This window comes from Dendrobates tinctorius, unplaced genomic scaffold (genome assembly GCF_039654945.1).
Source record: "Dendrobates tinctorius isolate UK_male_01 unplaced genomic scaffold, ASM3965494v1 ptg000145l, whole genome shotgun sequence".
NCBI lineage: Eukaryota > Metazoa > Chordata > Amphibia > Anura > Dendrobatidae > Dendrobates > Dendrobates tinctorius.
In genome coordinates this window covers 10,765,085-10,783,438 of record NW_027361812.1, presented here as the reverse complement: position 1 = coordinate 10,783,438, position 18,354 = coordinate 10,765,085, and the positions used below count along the sequence as shown (strand labels likewise).

Here is an 18,354-nt window from a genome sequence, read left to right as displayed (position 1 = left end):
TAACCATCAACAAGCTTCTTACACGTCTCAACTGAAAATTTGGACCACTCTTCTTTTGCAAACGGCTCCAGATCTCATTTGGAGGTGCCTTCTCACAACAGCAATTTTAAGATCTCTCCACAGGTGTTCAATGGGATTTAGATCCGGACTCATTGCTGGCCACTTCAGAACTCTCCAGAACTTTGTTTCTATTCATTTTTGGGTGCTTCTTGAAGTATTTTTTGGGGTAATTGTCCTGCTTGAAGACCCATGACCTACCATGCAAACCCAGCTTTCTGAAACTGGGCAGTTCATTGCGATCCAAAATCCATTGGCAATCTTCACATTTGATGATTCCTTGCACAGTCAGGGCACCCAGTGCCTAAGGTAGCAAAATAATCCCAAAACATTTTTGATCCTCCATCATATTTGATTGTAGGTACTGTGTTTTTTTCTTTGTAGGCCTCATTTCGCTTTCGGCAAACAGTAGAATGAAGTGCTTTACCAAAAAACTCTAACTTGGTTTCATCTGTCCACAGGACTAGAGCTGGGCGAACCTGAACAGAAATGTTTGGCATTCGTACCGGACAGTCACTGTTTGGCCGGTGACACAGAGGAGACAGATAGAACAGGGCGGCACCGACAGACATACAAGCCATTGGAGAACAGACTGTGCCAGCACTGCTAGCAGGGGACCCTGGAGAACGAGGTGCACTTCAACAAACACTGCAGTGAGGGCCTCCCAATTCCAGGAACACTCACATCCCGGACTTTCCATTCATTGACGAGGATAGGAAACTCCACATTCTACTGGGAGAAGAGGAATCAACGGTGGAGATCGAGGCCCAATATGTCACCATATGTCATGAGCTGAGTGAAATGTAAGACCCCCGAATGGACCATTACTGCACAAATTGTGCCCCCCCAATACACCATCCCCATAACTCCCTCCCCCGTCACATTTATTTTTTTTTAGCTTTGGCAACACTAATTGTATTTTGGTCCTGCCAATAAAGTCTATTGGAATTTGAAACAGATAGAGGCACACATACAGATTATTCAATAGAGTTCTGGTGGAAGTTCGGGTCATGTACCAGAACCCGAAACTTCAACCGGTCCGCACATCCCTACATAGTACACTTTTCCAAAGGATTTTGGCAAACTGCAGTCCAGCTATTTTATGTCTGTGTCAGCAGTGTGTCCCTCCTGGGTCTCCTGCCATAGCATTTCATTTCATTCAAATGTCAACGAATAGTTTGCGCTGACACTGATGCACCCTGACCCTGCAAGACAGCTTGAATTTGTTTGGATCTTCATTGGGGTTGCCTATCCACCATCTGGACTATCCTGCATTGCAACATTTCAGCAATTTTTCTCTGCCCCTCCAGGTCCAGGGAGATTAGCTACAATGCCAAGGGTTGGGAACTTCTTAAGTTACACTCCGTTGGACAAAAAAAAAAAAAAAAAATATATCAAGATCTCTGGAGATTGTTGATATTTTTCAACAATTTTGGTCTCTTCTCTTTCTGTTCTCTATGCTAAGTAAGGCATACACAGACACACAAAGCATGAGTCAACGTCTCCCCTTTTTACCTTGTTTCAGGTGTGCCTTTCATATTGCCTATTGCACACCTGTAAAGTTGTTTACCCACAATTTTGGAAACAATTTTGTAAGGCCCATTTTTGGGTTTGCGAGTGAAATTATGTCCAATTTGCCTTTTTTTTTTGCCCCTTCTGTGTTTTTTGTGTTTTTCCAACAAACACAAAGGAAATAAACATGTATAACAAAACATGTGTAATTGAAATTATTTTCTGGCTGAAATACTTCATTTTCTGGGACAATTTCAATGGTGCCAGCACTTTCAGCCATGACTGTACATATACACATACATACACTTCAGCACTAACCGGATTTCTGTGTAGATGAGCCATCCTCAGTCACTCGGCGATTTTCTGTGCAGGATGCAGTGTTTCTCCTGGAGTGTCTCAACACAACCAGCTCATAACAATTCTTAAATGAAATACGAGAATCAGAACAAGTGAGGTAAAACAGAAGAAAGAGTGAACTTATTCAATTTTAATATACTTTATTGAAGTAAAGGCAGGTGAGCGCTGTCATTATATGAAGTGGGCTCAGGAGACGAATTCGCTCCGCACAGCAGAGGAGCAGGCTGTTCACACATACCATAACGCGTTTATCAGCACCAGCAAATTAAGATATCTAAAATCTCATTCACATGCTGCATTTTATTCCCTAGCATCGGCTGTCATCAAAACCACCTGGAGAGCTAATCCATGATGTCCGAACCACAAGCAGCATGAATCCGAGCCCAGCTTGGTCCTGTCAAGCAGGCATGTTTTGCGCTGAAATGCTACAGAAAATCTACCTGTAAATGTCGTCCTGGCACCATGCGGCTTGGGTGTCTAGTCCAAGAGACTGGTCCCTGGCAGCACTCAGCTCACCTTGAGTGACAGGTTTTTCCCTATACAAACACACTTGTAGGATGGAACCAGTCACTCAACGTGAGCAGGGTGGGGAGACGCTGCCAGGGACCAGTCTCTTGACCTAGTCACCAGAGCAACATGGTCCAAGGACTACTTTTAGGGCTCATACTGACATGCGAAAAACTCAAACTCGGACGAGTCTCGCACATCAATACTTGGCACTCAGATCGGAGCGTTCAGCTGCATAGAAATACATGCAGTTGAACACTCCGATCCGATTGCCGGCGGCAGTGCCGGGTATTGACGTACGAGACTCGTCCAAGTTTCTCGCATGCGAGTATGAGCCCTTACAGGTAGACTTTCCTTGACACACTGCAGCATTTCAGAGCAAACCATACCTGCCTGACAGGACCAAGCTGGGCTCAGACATCATGAATTAGCTTTCTGATTCATTTTGATGACAGACGACCATCTAATTGGGGGGGGGGGGTTCCTAACTGATCACATAGATATTAAGAAGATTTGAGAGTGTCCAATATTAAATATCTATTTTATATCCAGGTAAGCATGAGACGGTCTCTACAACCCACACAAGTGGCTCAGGTAGTGCAGCTCATCCAGGGTGGCACATCAATGCGACCTGTGGCAAGAAGGTTTGCTGTGTCTGTCAGCGTAGTGTCCAGAGGCTGGAGGCACTACCAGTAGACAGGCCAGTACACCAGGAGACGTGGAGGGGGCCGTAGGCGGGCAACAACCCAGAAGCAGGACCGCTACCTCAGCCTTTGTGCAAGGAGGAACAGAAGGAGCACTGCCAGAGCCCTGCAAAATGACCTTCAGCAGGCCACAAATGTGCATGTGTCTGCACAAACGGTTAGAAACAGACTCCACGAGGATTGTCTGAGTGTCCGACATCCACAGATGGGGGTTGTGCCTCTGGACACTACACTGAGAGACACAGTAAACCTTCTTGCCACAGCTCGCATTGATGTGCCATCCTTGATTAGCTGCACTACCTGAGCCACTTGTGTGGGTTGTAGAGTCCGTCTCATGCTACCACGAGTGTGAAAGCACAACCAACATTCAAAGTGACCAATACATCAGCCAGAAAGCATTGGTACTGAGATGTGGTCTGTGGTCCCCACCTGCAGAACCACTCCTTTATTTAGTGTGTCTTGATAATTGCCAATAATTTCCATCTGTTGTCTATTCCATTTGCACAGCAGAATGTGAAATTGATTGTCAATCAGTGTTGCTTCCTAAGTGGACAGTTTGATTTCACAGAAGTTTGATTTACTTGAAGTTATATTCTATTGTTTAAGTGTTCCCTTTAGTTTTTGAGCAGTGTATAAAGCTGCTCAGAGAAATCAATTTCAGCCAGTTCTCTGCAGACTCTCATTGTTTGCCAAGTGGAAGCTAGTTGGGTTTACACTGCACTATCTGCGGCCGTAAACCACCAATGATCGGCTACATGTTAATAATCGGCTAGCGTAAATGCACCTTCGCTGTCAAACAAATGGTGTCCATGAATGGACCAGTAATCTGATGGAGACAATTACATATTGGCAAAAACGGACGTTTGGCCACTGGCGGGGGAAGACAAAAATGCCATGAGATTCATTTCATTTGAGAAATAACACAGATGACATGAAGTGATCTGCCCCTGACATACCTATAAGGACATTAAGCAATAGCACTGATCAGGAGGCTCAAAAACTTGATTTGGGGTTCAGGTGACGGCAATCACGGGGGTGTGCACCTGCCCTTAGGGCGTGTTATTTTCAGGCGTTTGGAGCAGAAATTCTCCAAAATGCTCAAATTTTGATCAGAGAGCGGTACAGTTTCTGCTGGAAAAAAAAACAACTATAAACACAGTCTTAGAATACAGTCGCTCCAATCGCTGTTTATGCCTTTAAATTCAGGTGGCATTTAAGTCAAGCCATCCTAGAGGTGCATGCAATTGGGAAAACATTTAGGTTTAGGGTGCAGGTGGGTGGCCTGATTACATAGCAAAGCTTGATATGAACTTTAAACTGTATTAATGAAGTATTGCCGTGTATAGAACAACGGAGCCGAGGTGGAAATCTCCAACGGGGACTAAAAAATAAAGTTTTTTAAGAAAAACTAAAAAAAAACTATACAAGTGTGGGTTCGCCATAACTAATGATCATATTATAATGACCTGGAGAATCAGGCTTCCAGGTAAGTTCTATTACACAATGAAATGCTGCAAAACAAAATTAAAATTGTATTTCTTGTGTCACCAGTCTACAGAGCTTTCTTCTCTACTTTTCAAAACATTCTGTCAAGAAGTATGGTGTCGTTGAAAATTACGTTTCCCGAAAAAAAAAAAATCATGGAGGACAGAACAAGCAGACATATCGGATTTTTAATATACCCCTCGCTTGTGCTCTGGAGAGGGGCAGCCGCCACCTAGGTCCGTCAGAAGGCATAAATGTAATAAATAAATGTACATGCACCCTTCAGTTAGAGCGCATGTATATGCAAGAGCTGGAGACAGTGGTCAACAGACGTTATATAGGGGGCATATTCTCATCCGCTGAGGACATAGCTGTCAGCAGACATTATATAGGGGGCATATTCTCATCCGCTGAGGACATAGCTGTCAGCAGACATTATATAGGGGGCTTATTTCCATCCGCTGAGGACATAGCGGTCAGCAGACATTATATAGGGGGCTTATTTCCATCAGCTGAGGACATAGCGGTCAGCAGACATTATATAGGAGGCCTATTTCCATCCGCTGGGGACACAGCGGTCAGCAGACATTATATAGGGGGCTTATTCTCATCCGCTGAGGACATAGCGGTCAGCAGACATTATATAGGGGGCTTATTTCCATCCGCTGAGGACATAGCGGTCAGCAGACATTATATAGGTGGCTTATTCTCATCCGCTGAGGACATAGCTGTCAGCAGACATTATATAGGGGGCTTATTTCCATCCGCTGAGGACACAGTGGCCAGCAGACATTATATAGGGGGCTTATTCTCATCCGCTGAGGACATAGCGGTCAGCAGACATTATATAGGGGGCTTATTCTCATCCGCTTAGAACATAGCGGTCAGCAGACGTTATATAGGGGGCTTATTTTCATCTGCTGGGGACATAGCGGTCAGCAGACATTATATAGGGGGCTTATTTCCATCCGCTGAGGACACAGCGGTCAGCAGACATTATATAGGGGGGCTTATTCTCATCCGCCGAGGACACAGCGGTCAGCAGACATTATATAGGGGGGCTTATTTCCATCCGCTGAGGACACAGCGGTCAGCAGACGTTATATAGGGGGCTTATTCTCATCCGCTGAGGACATAGCGGTCAGCAGATGTTATATAGGGGGGCTTATTCTCATCCGCTGGGGACATAGCGGTCAGCAGACATTATATAGGGGGGCTTATTTTCATCCGCTGAGGACATAGCGGTCAGCAGACGTTATATAGGGGGCTTATCCTCATCCGCTGAGGACATAGCGGTCAGCAGACGTTATATAGGGGGCTTATTCTCATCCGCTGGGGACATAGCGGTCAGCAGACATTATATAGGGGCTTATTCTCATCCACTGGGGACACAGTGGTCAGCAGACGTTATATAGGGGGCTTATCCTCATCCGCTGAGGACATAGCGGTCAGCAGACGTTATATAGGGGCTTATTCTCATCCACTGGGGACATAGCGGTCAGCAGACATTATATAGGGGGCTTATTCTCATCCGCTGAGGACATAGCGGTCAGCAGACGTTATATAAACTGTGTTCCAAATTATTATGCAAAAGTTTAGGAGTGATAAGGTTAGAATTTTTTTGTTTGTCATTTAAACTCATTGATGGTGATGTGTGTCAGGGCTCTTTATATCACTGAAAGCAATGGCAGATACCTGTGCAAATTAGTTTGGCAGGTGTGTCCAAATAAAGGCAAGGCTACTTAAGAAGGCTGTTCCACATTATTAAGCAGCCTACATTTTTTGCCAAAATGGGAAAGAAAAAGGATGTGTTGGCTGCTGAGAAGCAACAAATTGTGGAGTATTTAGGTCAAGGCATGACTACAATCAACATTGCCAAGACACTTTATCGTGATCATCGCACAATCAAGAAGTATGTAGCCGATTCCCAGCACACACGTGTGCGTGCTGAAAAGGAAAAATTGAGGACTCTTTCCAACAGGTTAAAAGAACAGCTGCAAAAATGCCTTGTCATAGCAGCAGACAAGTTTTTGAAGCTGCTGGTGCCTCCAACGTCCCCCGAACAACAAGATGCAGGGCCCTTCAGAGGTTTGCAGCTGTGCGTAATCCATCCTGTCGACCACCTCTATCCACTGCACACAAGCAGAAACGGCTCCAGTGGGCCAAACGATACATGAAGACTGACTTCCAAACTGTTTTGTTCACCGATGAGTGCCGTGCAACGCTCGATGGTCCAGATGGATGGAGTGGAGGATGGCTGGTTGATGGACACCCCATGAAAACACGGCTAAGGCGCCAACAAGGAGGAGGTGGAGTAATGTTTTGAGCTGGAATCATGGGGAGAGATTGTCGGCCCCTATAGGATCCCTGAAGGGGTAAAGATGAACTCCATAATCTATGTGGAGTTTCTAAAACAGCACTTCCTGCCATGGTTCAAGAGGCAGAACCGTGCTTTCCGCAGCAAGATCATTTTCATGCATGATAATGCACCGTCTCATGCTGCAAATAACACATCTGCATCTCTGGCTGCTATGGGCATAAAAGAGGACAAACTTATGGTGTGGCCACCATCTTCCCCTGACCTCAACCCCATTGAGAACCTCTGGAGCATCATCAAAAGGAGTGTCTATGATGGCGGGAGGCAGTTCACATCTAGCAACAGCTCTGGGAGGGTATTCTGTCCACATGCAAAACAATTGAAGCACAAACCATCCAAAAACTGACAAATTCAATGGACGAGAGAGTTCAGAAGCTTCTTTCGAACAAGGGGTCCTATGTGCAAATGTAACATCACCTAGAATAAAGTTTTGACTTGAAAACTGTTTGATTTCATTTTGTAATAAGCTGATAATGCTTATAACTTCACAATTCACCATTTTTTTGCTCAAAATAAAAATAAAAAAGGTTGAAAACTCTGCTGTGCATAATAATTTGGAACATGCATTTTGAGGGTTTCTTATTTTTAAAAATATGTTTTCATAGGCAGTTTGTTCAAAAACATTGCAATTAAACTAGAATATTAGATGACTGGAAAATAACAATGACTGCAATTCATATAGGTAATTTAGAGAAAATAGGAGGAAATACTTTTTGCATAATTTGGAACACAGTGTAGGGGGCTTATTTTCATCTGCTGGGGACATAGCGGTCAGCAGATGTTATATAGGGGGCTTATCCTCATCCGCTGGGGACATAGCGGTCAGCAGATGTTATATAGGGGGCTTATTCTCATCCGCTGAGGACAATAGTCAGCAGACGTTATATAGGGGGCTTATTCTAATCCGCTGGGGACATAGCGGTCAGCAGATGTTATATAGGGGGCTTATCCTCATCCGCTGGGGACATAGCGGTCAGCAGATGTTATATAGGGGGCTTATTCTCATCCGCTGAGGACAATAGTCAGCAGACGTTATATAGGGGGGCTTATTCTCATCCGCTGAGGACATAATAGTCAGCAGACGTTATATAGGGGGCTTATCCTCATCCGCTAAGGACATAATAGTCAGCAGACGTTATATAGGGGGCTTATTCTCATCCGCTGAGGACATAGCGTCAGCAGACGTTATATAGGGGGCTTATCCTTATCCGCTGAGGACATAGCGTCAGCAGACTTTATATAGGAGGCTTATCCTTATCCGCTGAGGACATAGCGGTCAGCAGACGTTATATAGGGGGCTTATTCTTATCCGCTGGGGACATAGCGTCAGCAGACATTATATAGGGGGCTGATTTTCATCCGCTGAGGACATAGCGGTCAGCAGACGTTATATAGGGGGCTGATTTTCATCCGCTGAGGACATAGCGTCAGCAGACGTTATATAGGGGGCTTATTCTCATCCGCTGGGGACATAGCGGTCAGCAGACGTTATATAGGGGGCTTATCTTGATACCCCTCAGGACATCCAAGCACCATACAGCTCCACTGCAGGGATAATGCCCCATGTAGTAAGGCACTGGTTGGTAGGTGGGAGCCCCCTTTATAGACAGTGCGGGCCTCATACACTGCAGCCGGTGCACACAGGAGAGCTGCAGACGTGATAAGAACACGAGTGCTCCCTATTGTATGTGGATGCAACAAGCAATGGCGTCCCCCGCCCCCTCCACTCACTGCTCGCACAGACAGCTCCTTCCACCTAAGCTCCTGTAAGGGACCACAAGGAACCCGGCACAGAAGCCTCACAACTAGCTGCTTATGAGCATTGTTACCAGCACCATATTATACCTGCCCGACCGCGGGTTCCACCGTCTTGTAGCACTTCTCCCGCTGCTCCGGAAACTCTTTCCGGTGACTTCCTGCCGCACATGCGCACTGGCAAGCTACCTGCTCGGCGGCGCCATCTTACTTAAGGAAATGCCAGCACTGAGGGGGTTTCTCTATAATTAGAGCAGAGCACGCCTCTCACCGAAACAACAAACCTGACTGGTTGCTATGGGCAACTCTCCCATAATTTACTTGCAGACGTATGCATCGGACTCATAAATGTAAAACTGTGTGAACTCATGTGCCATACGGCAAGCTGCGTCTTTTCATTTTGACTTATATGTCAAAAGCATTTTATACATCTCCATATATTATTTAGTGGGGGGTTTTTTTTACTCATACTTTTTTTAGTCTTTTTTAACTTGTTTTTACTTGTACTGACAGAAAACCGTACACATGTTAGATGTTTGTACATTTCAGAACGACCGACATTCAAAATAACAGAGAAAAATGTACACGGCTTTCATACGTCTTGTTTTAGGACCAGAAAGAAGCAGTCAACCAACTAGAGGTTTTTTTTGGACGTCCAAAAAAAACACAATATGACATAAACCTAACAAAATGTGGTCAAAAGAGCTGAGTTATCAAGTATAGTCTATGAGAAAGCCGCCGACATACTGGTGCTTCTCACACAATTAGAATATCTAAAAGTTTATGGATTTCCGTTCTTCAATACAAAAAGTGAAACTCATATATTATATAGAGTCATTACAGAGTGATCTATTTCACGTGTTTATTTCTGTTAATGTTGATGATTATGGCTTACAGCCAATGAAAACCCAAAACTCATTATCTCAGTAAATTACAATACTTTATAACACCAGCTTGAAAAATGATTTTAAAATCCGAAATGTTGGCCTACTGAAATGTATGTTCAGTAAATGCAGTCAATACTTGGTCGGGGCTCCTTTTGCATCAATTACTGCATCAGTGCGGCGTGGCATGGAGGCGGTCAGCCTGTGGCACTGCTGAGGTGTTATGGAAGCCCAGGTTGCTTTGATAGCAGCCTTCAGCTCGTCTGCATTGTTGGGTCTGGTGTCTCTCACCTTCCTCTTGACAATACCCCATAGAATCTCTACGTGGTTAAGGTCAGGCGAGGTTACTGGCCAATCAGACACGCACAGTGATACTGTTGTTTGTTAACCAGGTATTGGTACTTTTGGCAGTGTGGACAGGTGCCAAGTCCTGCTGGAGAATGACATTTCCATCTCTAAAAAGCTTGTTGGCAGAGGGAAGCATGAAGTGCTCTAAAATTTCCTGGTAGACGGCTGCAATGACTTGATAAAACACAGTGGACCTACACCAGCAGATGACCTGGCTCTCCAAACCATCACTGATTGTGGAAACTTCACACTAGACATCAAGCAGCTTGGATTGTGGCCTCTCCACTCTTCCTCCAGACTCTGCAGCCTTGATTTCCAAGGTCTAGTGTCTGTATGTTGTATATTAATCTGTGATCAGTTGTGACACTGCTTCTAGACTTGAATGAGCCCCCTGTGCCTGCAAGTATATCACATTTGGTCCCCTCTCCTTCACTTGGAGGGAACAATTCCCCGTTTTCTACTTGCTACTCTCCTCCTACTTTGGAACTGCAGAATGTGATGGATGAAGATTCAACTTACCAGAAACTAAAGTATTCGCAGAATATAGTACAAATACGCTTTGTAAACGTGTGAGCTGTTCAACGAGAAGACTGGATGGTGTCCAGGGTGGGGAGATCTTGTAAGATTTTCTAGGGTTTATTGTTTTGTATAAACTTTAACATTTTATAAAAAAAAATATGGATACCAGTGATGACTGTTGGATGGGTGAGCCATATCTATTCTTACTAGGGGATATATTGAGTTGTACATGATAAGCCAACTGTCTGATGGACGATACAAGATAAGACCTTAGTGGCGTTGACTATAGGGCCAGCACATTTCTTTGTTTTTCCCTGTACTCGCTCATGGCTTACATTAACTAAATTGCAGGTGACACAACTACAATAATGCGGGAGTTCACTGAGAAGTAAGGAGTTGCCTGTGGGCTATATCCACCAAACCTTCCGTTGGGTGTATCAGTTCAGCATAGTAGAACTGCTGTACATTATTCTATGTCCTTCCAGGATGATCTAAGAGGATAATTCATAGATCTTCTGCCAGCCTTTCAATTTCATCCAAGAAAAAGTCCAGATCTTCTTTAGTCACATCTGGATTCACAACAATCTGCCTGAAGAAGTTAACTCTGTTCCCATGAGGTTGGTATCCCACCATCATTGATCCTTTCTTCATCATTCTTTCTTTTAAGACAGGAGCCACCTGGAATAATGGGTAATATATTTTATAATGTTTATTTCCTATTCTGTATACAGTTCTGCAGCACTGTACAGAAATTGTCATTATTTGCAGTCCCTGTAGCTCCTAAAGGGAGTCTGTCACCCCAAAATCAATATTTAAACTAAGCCCATTGTCATTTTGAAAACTTAGACCTTATAAAAAACCATACAGTTGTAGTAAATGCTGCCTTTGTTCTGCCTATAAAACCTTTGATATGCAAATTAGGGTGCTCAGTGTACCCTTGATGTGCCCAAAATATATGGTGCATCGCTCCTACCCCAATGAACCACTGCTTCCCTCAGTGCTGATTGATAGACAGAACTGGACTGGCTATCTGGCAAATGTCAGTTGGGCTTATCTGGCATTGTGCCCCATAAGCTACAACGCTATTATAGGGGTTGTCCGGTCTCACGCTACACATCTACAGTGACTCTATGCATGATGTGAGGATTTGATGGCACCCTAAGTGGGCAGTTTTGGTGTACCGGTTAGTGTTCATGCTCCTAAACTGTCTATATGGGCAGATTATAGGAAGCTGAAGCAAATTATACAATGATGTCTGCGCTCCGATGTCTTATTCCAGAGAGATTCACATATTTCTTACATGTAAATGAAATGAGCTGTTCAGGGCTATGGGCTGAAAATCGATGTCAATGAGAATCTGCATCCTGAGAATATTATACATGAATTAATGAGTTATCTGTATGATGTGTAATGGCCACTCTCTGTGGGTCGCCCTCCCAGGGCTGTGGGGTACTCGGTACCGGGCCGGTCTCTCAGAGGGGAATGTCACAGCAGCGGTGGCCCGGTCCGTGGCCCTGGGCGCCCATGTAAAAGGGGTTAAGAGTGATGGAATAAAGTGAATGATTCATGACTCCACCTGTGGTGTTCGGCAATGAAGGTGTTAAGCTGACGCTGCAGACAGATCCTCTGGGACAGAAGATGTGGTGCAGCAATGATGTTGTAGCCCTCCACAGGCAGGGCTGTAGTCCCAGGGCAGAGTGGATGAAGAGGGAAGGTGTTGAGGAAGAGGGTGTAGTGTTTGGCACAGAGATGTAGCAGTGCTGGAGAGGTTGCGGGAAGAAGGCAAGGACACAACAGGGTGCAGTTTCTTTACCTTTACTTTGCTTGGCAAATGCAGTCCAGGGTCCAGATTACAGATGGCACAGGAGCTGGCTAGCCTGGAAGCAACTTAGGAATCTCTCTAGGCAGATGGGTTGTGTAGTATCCTTCCTAGCGCTTATTTTTAGGTACTTGCAGTACTGTGTTACACTGAAGTTCCACTTGCTTATTCTCTTTAGAACTCCCTCGTATGGCAGACAGCTGTAGCCTTCCTCTTCTGGCTCACACGTCACTGTTGTGTCTCCGAGTCTTATGTGGGAATAGAGCATTTACAGCTTCCTATTCCTCCGGTTTCTGTTGCAGGACCATCAATGTCCGTACAGCCTTGGATACCGGGCTCCAGATCAAGAGCTAGAGTTGGGAATGAACCTGAACTCTCTGCTCAATCCCCCAGCTCTTCTCCTCACGTCCACACACGTTGCCCTCCTCACATGAACTAACTAAATTTTCCCTTCCTGGCCCCAGAGATCAGCTCTTCTCCCAGTTTTTGGATTCAGAGCTCCCTCTGCTGGCCTGGAGTGGGAACTGTGTTGTGTGTTGTGATTAACTGCCAGAAAGATCCTTTATTGATTCCAAGCATGACATCACACTCCCTAGGAGGAAGGTAATACCACTGTGGCAACCATACTCCTGGGGGCGCCACATTCCCCCCTAGTGCAATTCAGTACTCCCGGACTGAAGAGAAAACATGTAAACATATAAACAATTATAAATATAACAAGATTTCGAAAAAATGAAAAATACAAAAACCAAAGCTCAAAAATAGTCCTGATGATGATTAGTCCAAGCGTCAATGTCCATGGTCCAATTCCTGAGCAAGTTGGTAAACTATTTACAAGTAGAGTTTTGACTACACATACTGTAGTCCTGTGGTCTAACTGTCCATCAAAAACAAACAGATTGTTCAAAAAAAGTTCTTACAGAGTCTCTGTAGGCACAAAACTTGAAACGTTGCATATTTACAGATTAACATTTACAAAACTTATCTATATGCGGAACCTTAGGGGTGGAATACCTTGGGTACTACGGACAGACCTACGTAGCACTGGTGTGGGTAAACTAGGTAGTAACCTTCTGTGAACTCTTAGACTCACCATGGGCATGACAGATTCACCACTGGCAGGGCAAAGGTTCTCTGGCTCCACTGCTGGTGTAACAACCGCTGCCTGAACTTCCTGATTTTCAGAGTTCTCTTGAGTCTCTGCTACTTCAGTTGCAGTAGGCTGGGGAAAGATTAGGACAGGGACTACGATGGCTTGATCCATTCTTGTCCAGTTTGCAGGAAATTCTCCGAGTACAGTGTTGACCTTTTCTTCTTCTTCTATGGGTTGAAGGTTGTTGTGTTCTCCCATCCTTTCCTTTAGCTGGTCAGGGCACAGTTTCAGATGATCCCTCAATACTGCTGATGAGGTTTCTCCTCCATCCTTACTGATAAGGCACACTTTGGTGTTGTCAAAGTTTGATGGTAAGACGGTGTAGGGTTCAGCTTCCCATTGGTCATCCAATTTATGCATCCTTCTTTTTCTCTTTAGGACTTGTTCTCCTGGTGACAAGGGAACTGCAGGTGCAATGTTGATTGTAGTTCTTTTCTTGTTTTTGTCTCGCCTGAGCTAGACTCTTTTCTACACACTCTTGGACTCTTCGATATTGCTGCTGCCGCTCTGTGTCCCAGTCAGCATCTGGTGATGTTACCTCAGGTGTAAGGACTCCCATATCCAAATCAATAGGCAACTTGCCAGGCCTCGCTCTCATAAGATAGGCTGGAGTGCAGTTGGTGGAATTCACAGGAATGTGATTGTAGAGGTCGACCAGATCTGGCAGCTTTTCTGGCCACAGATTCCTCTCTTCCAAAGGCAAGGTCTTCAGTAAATCGATCACCACCTGATTCATCTTTTCACACATGCCATTGGTCTGTGGATGGTACGGTGTTGTCCTGATCTTCATGCAACCGTACAAGTTACAGAACTCCTGGAACACTTCTGCCTCAAAGGCTGGACCTTGATCTGTAAGCACTCGCTCAGGATATCCGTGTGGTCGACAAAAGTGCTGTTAGAATGCTCTGGCTGCTGTCCTGGCTGTTTGATCCTTGTCAGGCACGACTACCAGGAATCTCGAGTAGTGGTCAACGATGGTAAGAGCATAAATGTAGCCTGAACGGCTTGGGACCAGCTTCACATGGTCCAGGGCTACTAACTCGAGTGGCTGTTTGGTTATTATTGGCTGCAATGGAGCTCGCTGGCTGTTACGGTCCTTTCTGCGCAGGTTGCATTGTCCACACTCCCGGCACCAATTTTCAATGGCCTTCCTCATACCAGCCCAGTAGAATCTCTCCTGGAGCAAGGCCTCCAACTTCTTCCATCCGAAGTGTCCAGCTCCATTGTGGTATGCTTCCAAGACCATTGATTCCTCCCTCTTTGGGACTACCACTTGCCAGACCAACTCATGAGTGCGGGCATGGATACTCCTCCGGCACAGCTTTCCCTCATAGAGGAACAGCCTGCCTCTTTCCTTCCACAACTGCTGGGTTTCTTCAGGAGCATCTGGACCTGGGCGTGAGTCAGCTTGTGACAGTAGCTCCTTTACCAGGCGGACTGCGGGGTCGCTATCCTGCGTTTATGCCCAGTCATGATGAGGCAATGGATTTAGGGTGGCTTCTTTCACGATAGACCGTCTGTTTTTCACTCCTTGGGCACGTTGGGGCACAATTGGCCGGTGGAAGGCAGGTAACTCTATTTCTTCGAGTGCCTCAGGGTCTTCTCCTGCATCTGGCAGATTGGGCATTCTGGACAGGGCATCAGCATTGGCATTCTTGTGCCCTGCTCGGTACTTGATGGTAAATTCATAGTTAGACAGCTGGGCCATCCATCGCTGCTCCAGTGCACCTAATTTGGCAGTTTCCAAGTGAGTCAACGGGTTGTTGTCCGTGAAGATGGTAAACTTGGCTGAAGCTAGGTAATGTTTGAATCGTTCAGTCACAGCCCAGACTATGGCAAGGAACTCCAGTTTGAAGGAACTGTAGTTGTCAGGGTTCCTTTCAGTGGGACGAAGCTTCCTGCTGGCGTAGGAGATCACTCTTTCTTTGCCATTCTGCACCTGTGACAGTACTGCTCCCAGTCCCACATTGCTGGCATCAGTATACAGAACAAATGGTTGGTCATAATCTGGGTAGGCCAGAACTTCATCTCCTGTGAGAGCCATCTTCAGTCGAGTGAAGGACCTCTCCAGTTCCTTATTCCATTCAAATGTAGGACTCTTCTTCCTGGCTTTCTTGGGCTGGTCCACCAGAAGATTTTGCATAGGGGTGGCTATCTCAGTGAAGCCTTTGATGAACCTTCGGTAGTAGCCTACCAACCCGAGGAATTGACGTAGCTCCTGGAGGTTGCTGGGCTTCTGCTAGTCCCGGATGACAGTGACTTTGTCAGGATCCGGTGCCACACCTTCTGCACTCACTACATGACCGAGGTACTGTACCTTGGGCTTCAGGAGGTGGCATTTGGATGGCTTCACTTTCAGGCCAAAGTTGGACAAGGCTTCAAACACCTCTGCCAGGTGCTTCAGATGGTCTTCATAAGTCTTGGAGAAAACAATGACATCATCAAGGTATAACAGAACTGTCTCGAAGTTCTTGTGTCCAAGACAGCACTCCATTAGCCGTTGAAATGTCCTAGGGGCAGTGCAGAGCCCGAACGGCATGTAGTTGAACTCACAGAGACCCATTGGGGTAGCAAACGCTGTTTTCTCCTTGTCTGCCTCTGCCACGGGAACCTGCCAATATCCACTAGTGAGATCTATGGTGGAAAAATAGTTAGCAGTTTTAAGTGCAGCTAATGACTCTTCAATTCTGGGTAAAGGGTAGGCATCCTTATGTGTAATGCTGTTAATTTTTCTGTAATCAACACACATTCTCATGGTACCTACCATCTTTCTTTTTCACAAAGACTATTGGAGCTGCCCAGGGGCTACAACTGTCTCTGATCACCCCAGTCTCCTTCATTTCCAGCAACATACTTTTGGCACATTGATATTGTGTTGGGGGGTATAGGCCGGTACTTTTCTTTAATGGGTGGATGATCTCCAGTTGGGATGTGGTGTTGAACCCCTTTTGCCTTCCCAAAGTCTAGAGGGTGTTTACTGAATACCCGCTCATACTCGTCACTCGGTAAACCCCACTCTTTTTGTATGAAGGGGTGGAGTCAGTTCCCACCTGCAACTGCTGACACCACTCCTCCAGCTGCTTTACAGAGCCATTGTCCTCCACCTGGTCAGATGAGACCAAGGGCTCTGCTGCCCGTATTGCATTGTTACTGACAGTAAGCAGCTTAGCAACTGTGGCATACCGAGGTATTGTGGCTTCCTCCTCACAATTCAAGAGGCGTACAGGTACTCTCCCTTTGCAAACATCAACTACCCCTCTGGCTGTCAGGACAGTGGGTCAGCTATCAGAGTACACTGGCTCTACCAATGCTTGGTAATCTTTTCCTCTGAGGCCTATGGCTGCCCGACACCAAATTAACATTTCACATCTTGGGGGTATCGCAATGGGGAAAGGATCACTCACTCTGGCGCTGCCAATTTCTCCGCCAGAGAGTTCTACCTGCTGTCTTTGCATCAGGGCCTTGATCTCCTTCTGCAGGACTCGTTGTTCACTGGAACCAGCAGTCTCAGCCACCTGTTGCAACAAAACAATAACCGCGGCAAGACAATTTTCAATCACATTAGTACCAAGGGTCATCATTGGATTACATTCTCGTCGATCAATGTCTACAACTATCAGACCTTGAGATTTCAACTCTACTCGCCCCACTTTAATGGTAATCTCTTTACATCCTACTTGCGGCAAAGACTGACCATTGCTGGCAACTACTGTGAGTTCATCACTTGGGCCACGGGTAAGTTCAGAGTCAGCCCAATACCACTTGTAAAGGATATATGGCATAGTTGTCACCTGAGAGCCAGTGTCCAGCAAAGTGTTCATGGGGATGCCATCAATCTCCACTGGGAGGACCGGTCGCCCTCCAACATACTTGGCTCGCCAGTTCTTTGGGCCTTGTGGTCCTACTCCTGGGGGTTGGCCCTCTGCCCCAGGGTGGCAGAATCTTGCGATGTGGCCTGCCTTGCTGCAGCGGCGCCAGATGGGACGTCCGTCCTGGTCATAGCGATCGTTGTTTCTCCCTCAATGTGGCGGGATCCTCTTCTTCCGTAGCCACGGGACATCCTCTGGACTGGAGGCCAGCTGGATCTTCTCCTTTGATGACACCTGCAGGGACTGCACAGTTTTGGCAAGTGCAGCCATATTTTTGGTCAGCTCCTGGACCTGAAGACGCAGTTCGGCATAAGGGTCTTTGTCCAGAGTCTGGCATCAGCCTCCACAGGGCTGAGAGGGAAAGATGCTGCTTCTTGATGGTATGTGATCGCTGGGCGCCTAGGGGGCGCTGGACAGCTGACATTTGGTTCATGCAGCACCCGGATAGCCCTGTCTTTGAAGTCTGCAAAGTCTAGGTCAGGGTTCTGTAAGGCTATGATGCGCAGCTGTGCTCTGTGAGTACTGGATAAGAGTCCCTCAATAAACTGCTCCTTTAACAGTATGTCTCCGTCTTTCACACTGTCAGGATCAACCTGCTTTATGGCTCGCAGCGCCTCCTGCAGGTTAAGAGCATAGTCCCGTATACTGTCCTGCACTCTTTCCTTACACCCAAAGAATCTCATTTTTATTTCAGCTGCAGTGCGGGTGTCAAAGGTGCTTCTTAGCTTAGCCAGAATCTTTTTAACAGTCTCTTTATCAGTGTCCTGCCAGGCTTTTACTCCCCTTTGTACTGCACCAGTTAGCTGCCCAATAAGGATGTTCACTTTCTGGTTTTCAGACAGAGGATACACCTCAAACAAACTGCACAGTCTCTCTTTAAATTCACTCAGGGTATGTGACTCCCCTGAATACTGCGGTAGCCAGGCTGCTCCCGGTATATAGGGCATGGACAGCGGCATTATGGGGACCGCTGCGATGGGTGCTGATTCTTGTGACGCTGTGGAGGCA

At 46.0% G+C, this 18,354-nt stretch overlaps 2 protein-coding genes across 6 annotated transcripts in view; both read right to left on the bottom strand.

The window, feature by feature from the left end:
* ZNF740 (zinc finger protein 740) overlaps positions 1-8,961 on the bottom strand; it is a 75,995-nt gene extending 67,034 nt beyond the window's left edge. For 3 of the 4 annotated variants that reach the window (XM_073546176.1, XM_073546178.1, XM_073546179.1), the window contains exons 1-2: positions 8,845-8,961; positions 1,888-1,990 (exon numbers count right to left, since the gene is read on the bottom strand). In XM_073546176.1, coding sequence (XP_073402277.1) covers positions 1,888-1,911 — 24 coding nt within the window. In that variant the 5' untranslated portion in view covers positions 1,912-1,990; positions 8,845-8,961. Of the gene's footprint in view, positions 1-1,887; positions 1,991-4,093; positions 4,266-8,844 lie in introns of all 4 variants that reach the window. The other variant, XM_073546177.1, reaches the window with a different exon arrangement.
* A 641-nt stretch (positions 8,962-9,602) lies between these two features.
* CSAD (cysteine sulfinic acid decarboxylase) overlaps positions 9,603-18,354 on the bottom strand; it is a 126,883-nt gene continuing 118,131 nt past the window's right edge. For both annotated transcript variants that reach the window (XM_073546174.1, XM_073546175.1), the window contains one exon: positions 9,603-11,183. In XM_073546174.1, the coding sequence (XP_073402275.1) occupies positions 11,010-11,183 (174 nt within the window). In that variant the 3' untranslated portion in view covers positions 9,603-11,009. The remainder of the gene's footprint in view (positions 11,184-18,354) is intronic.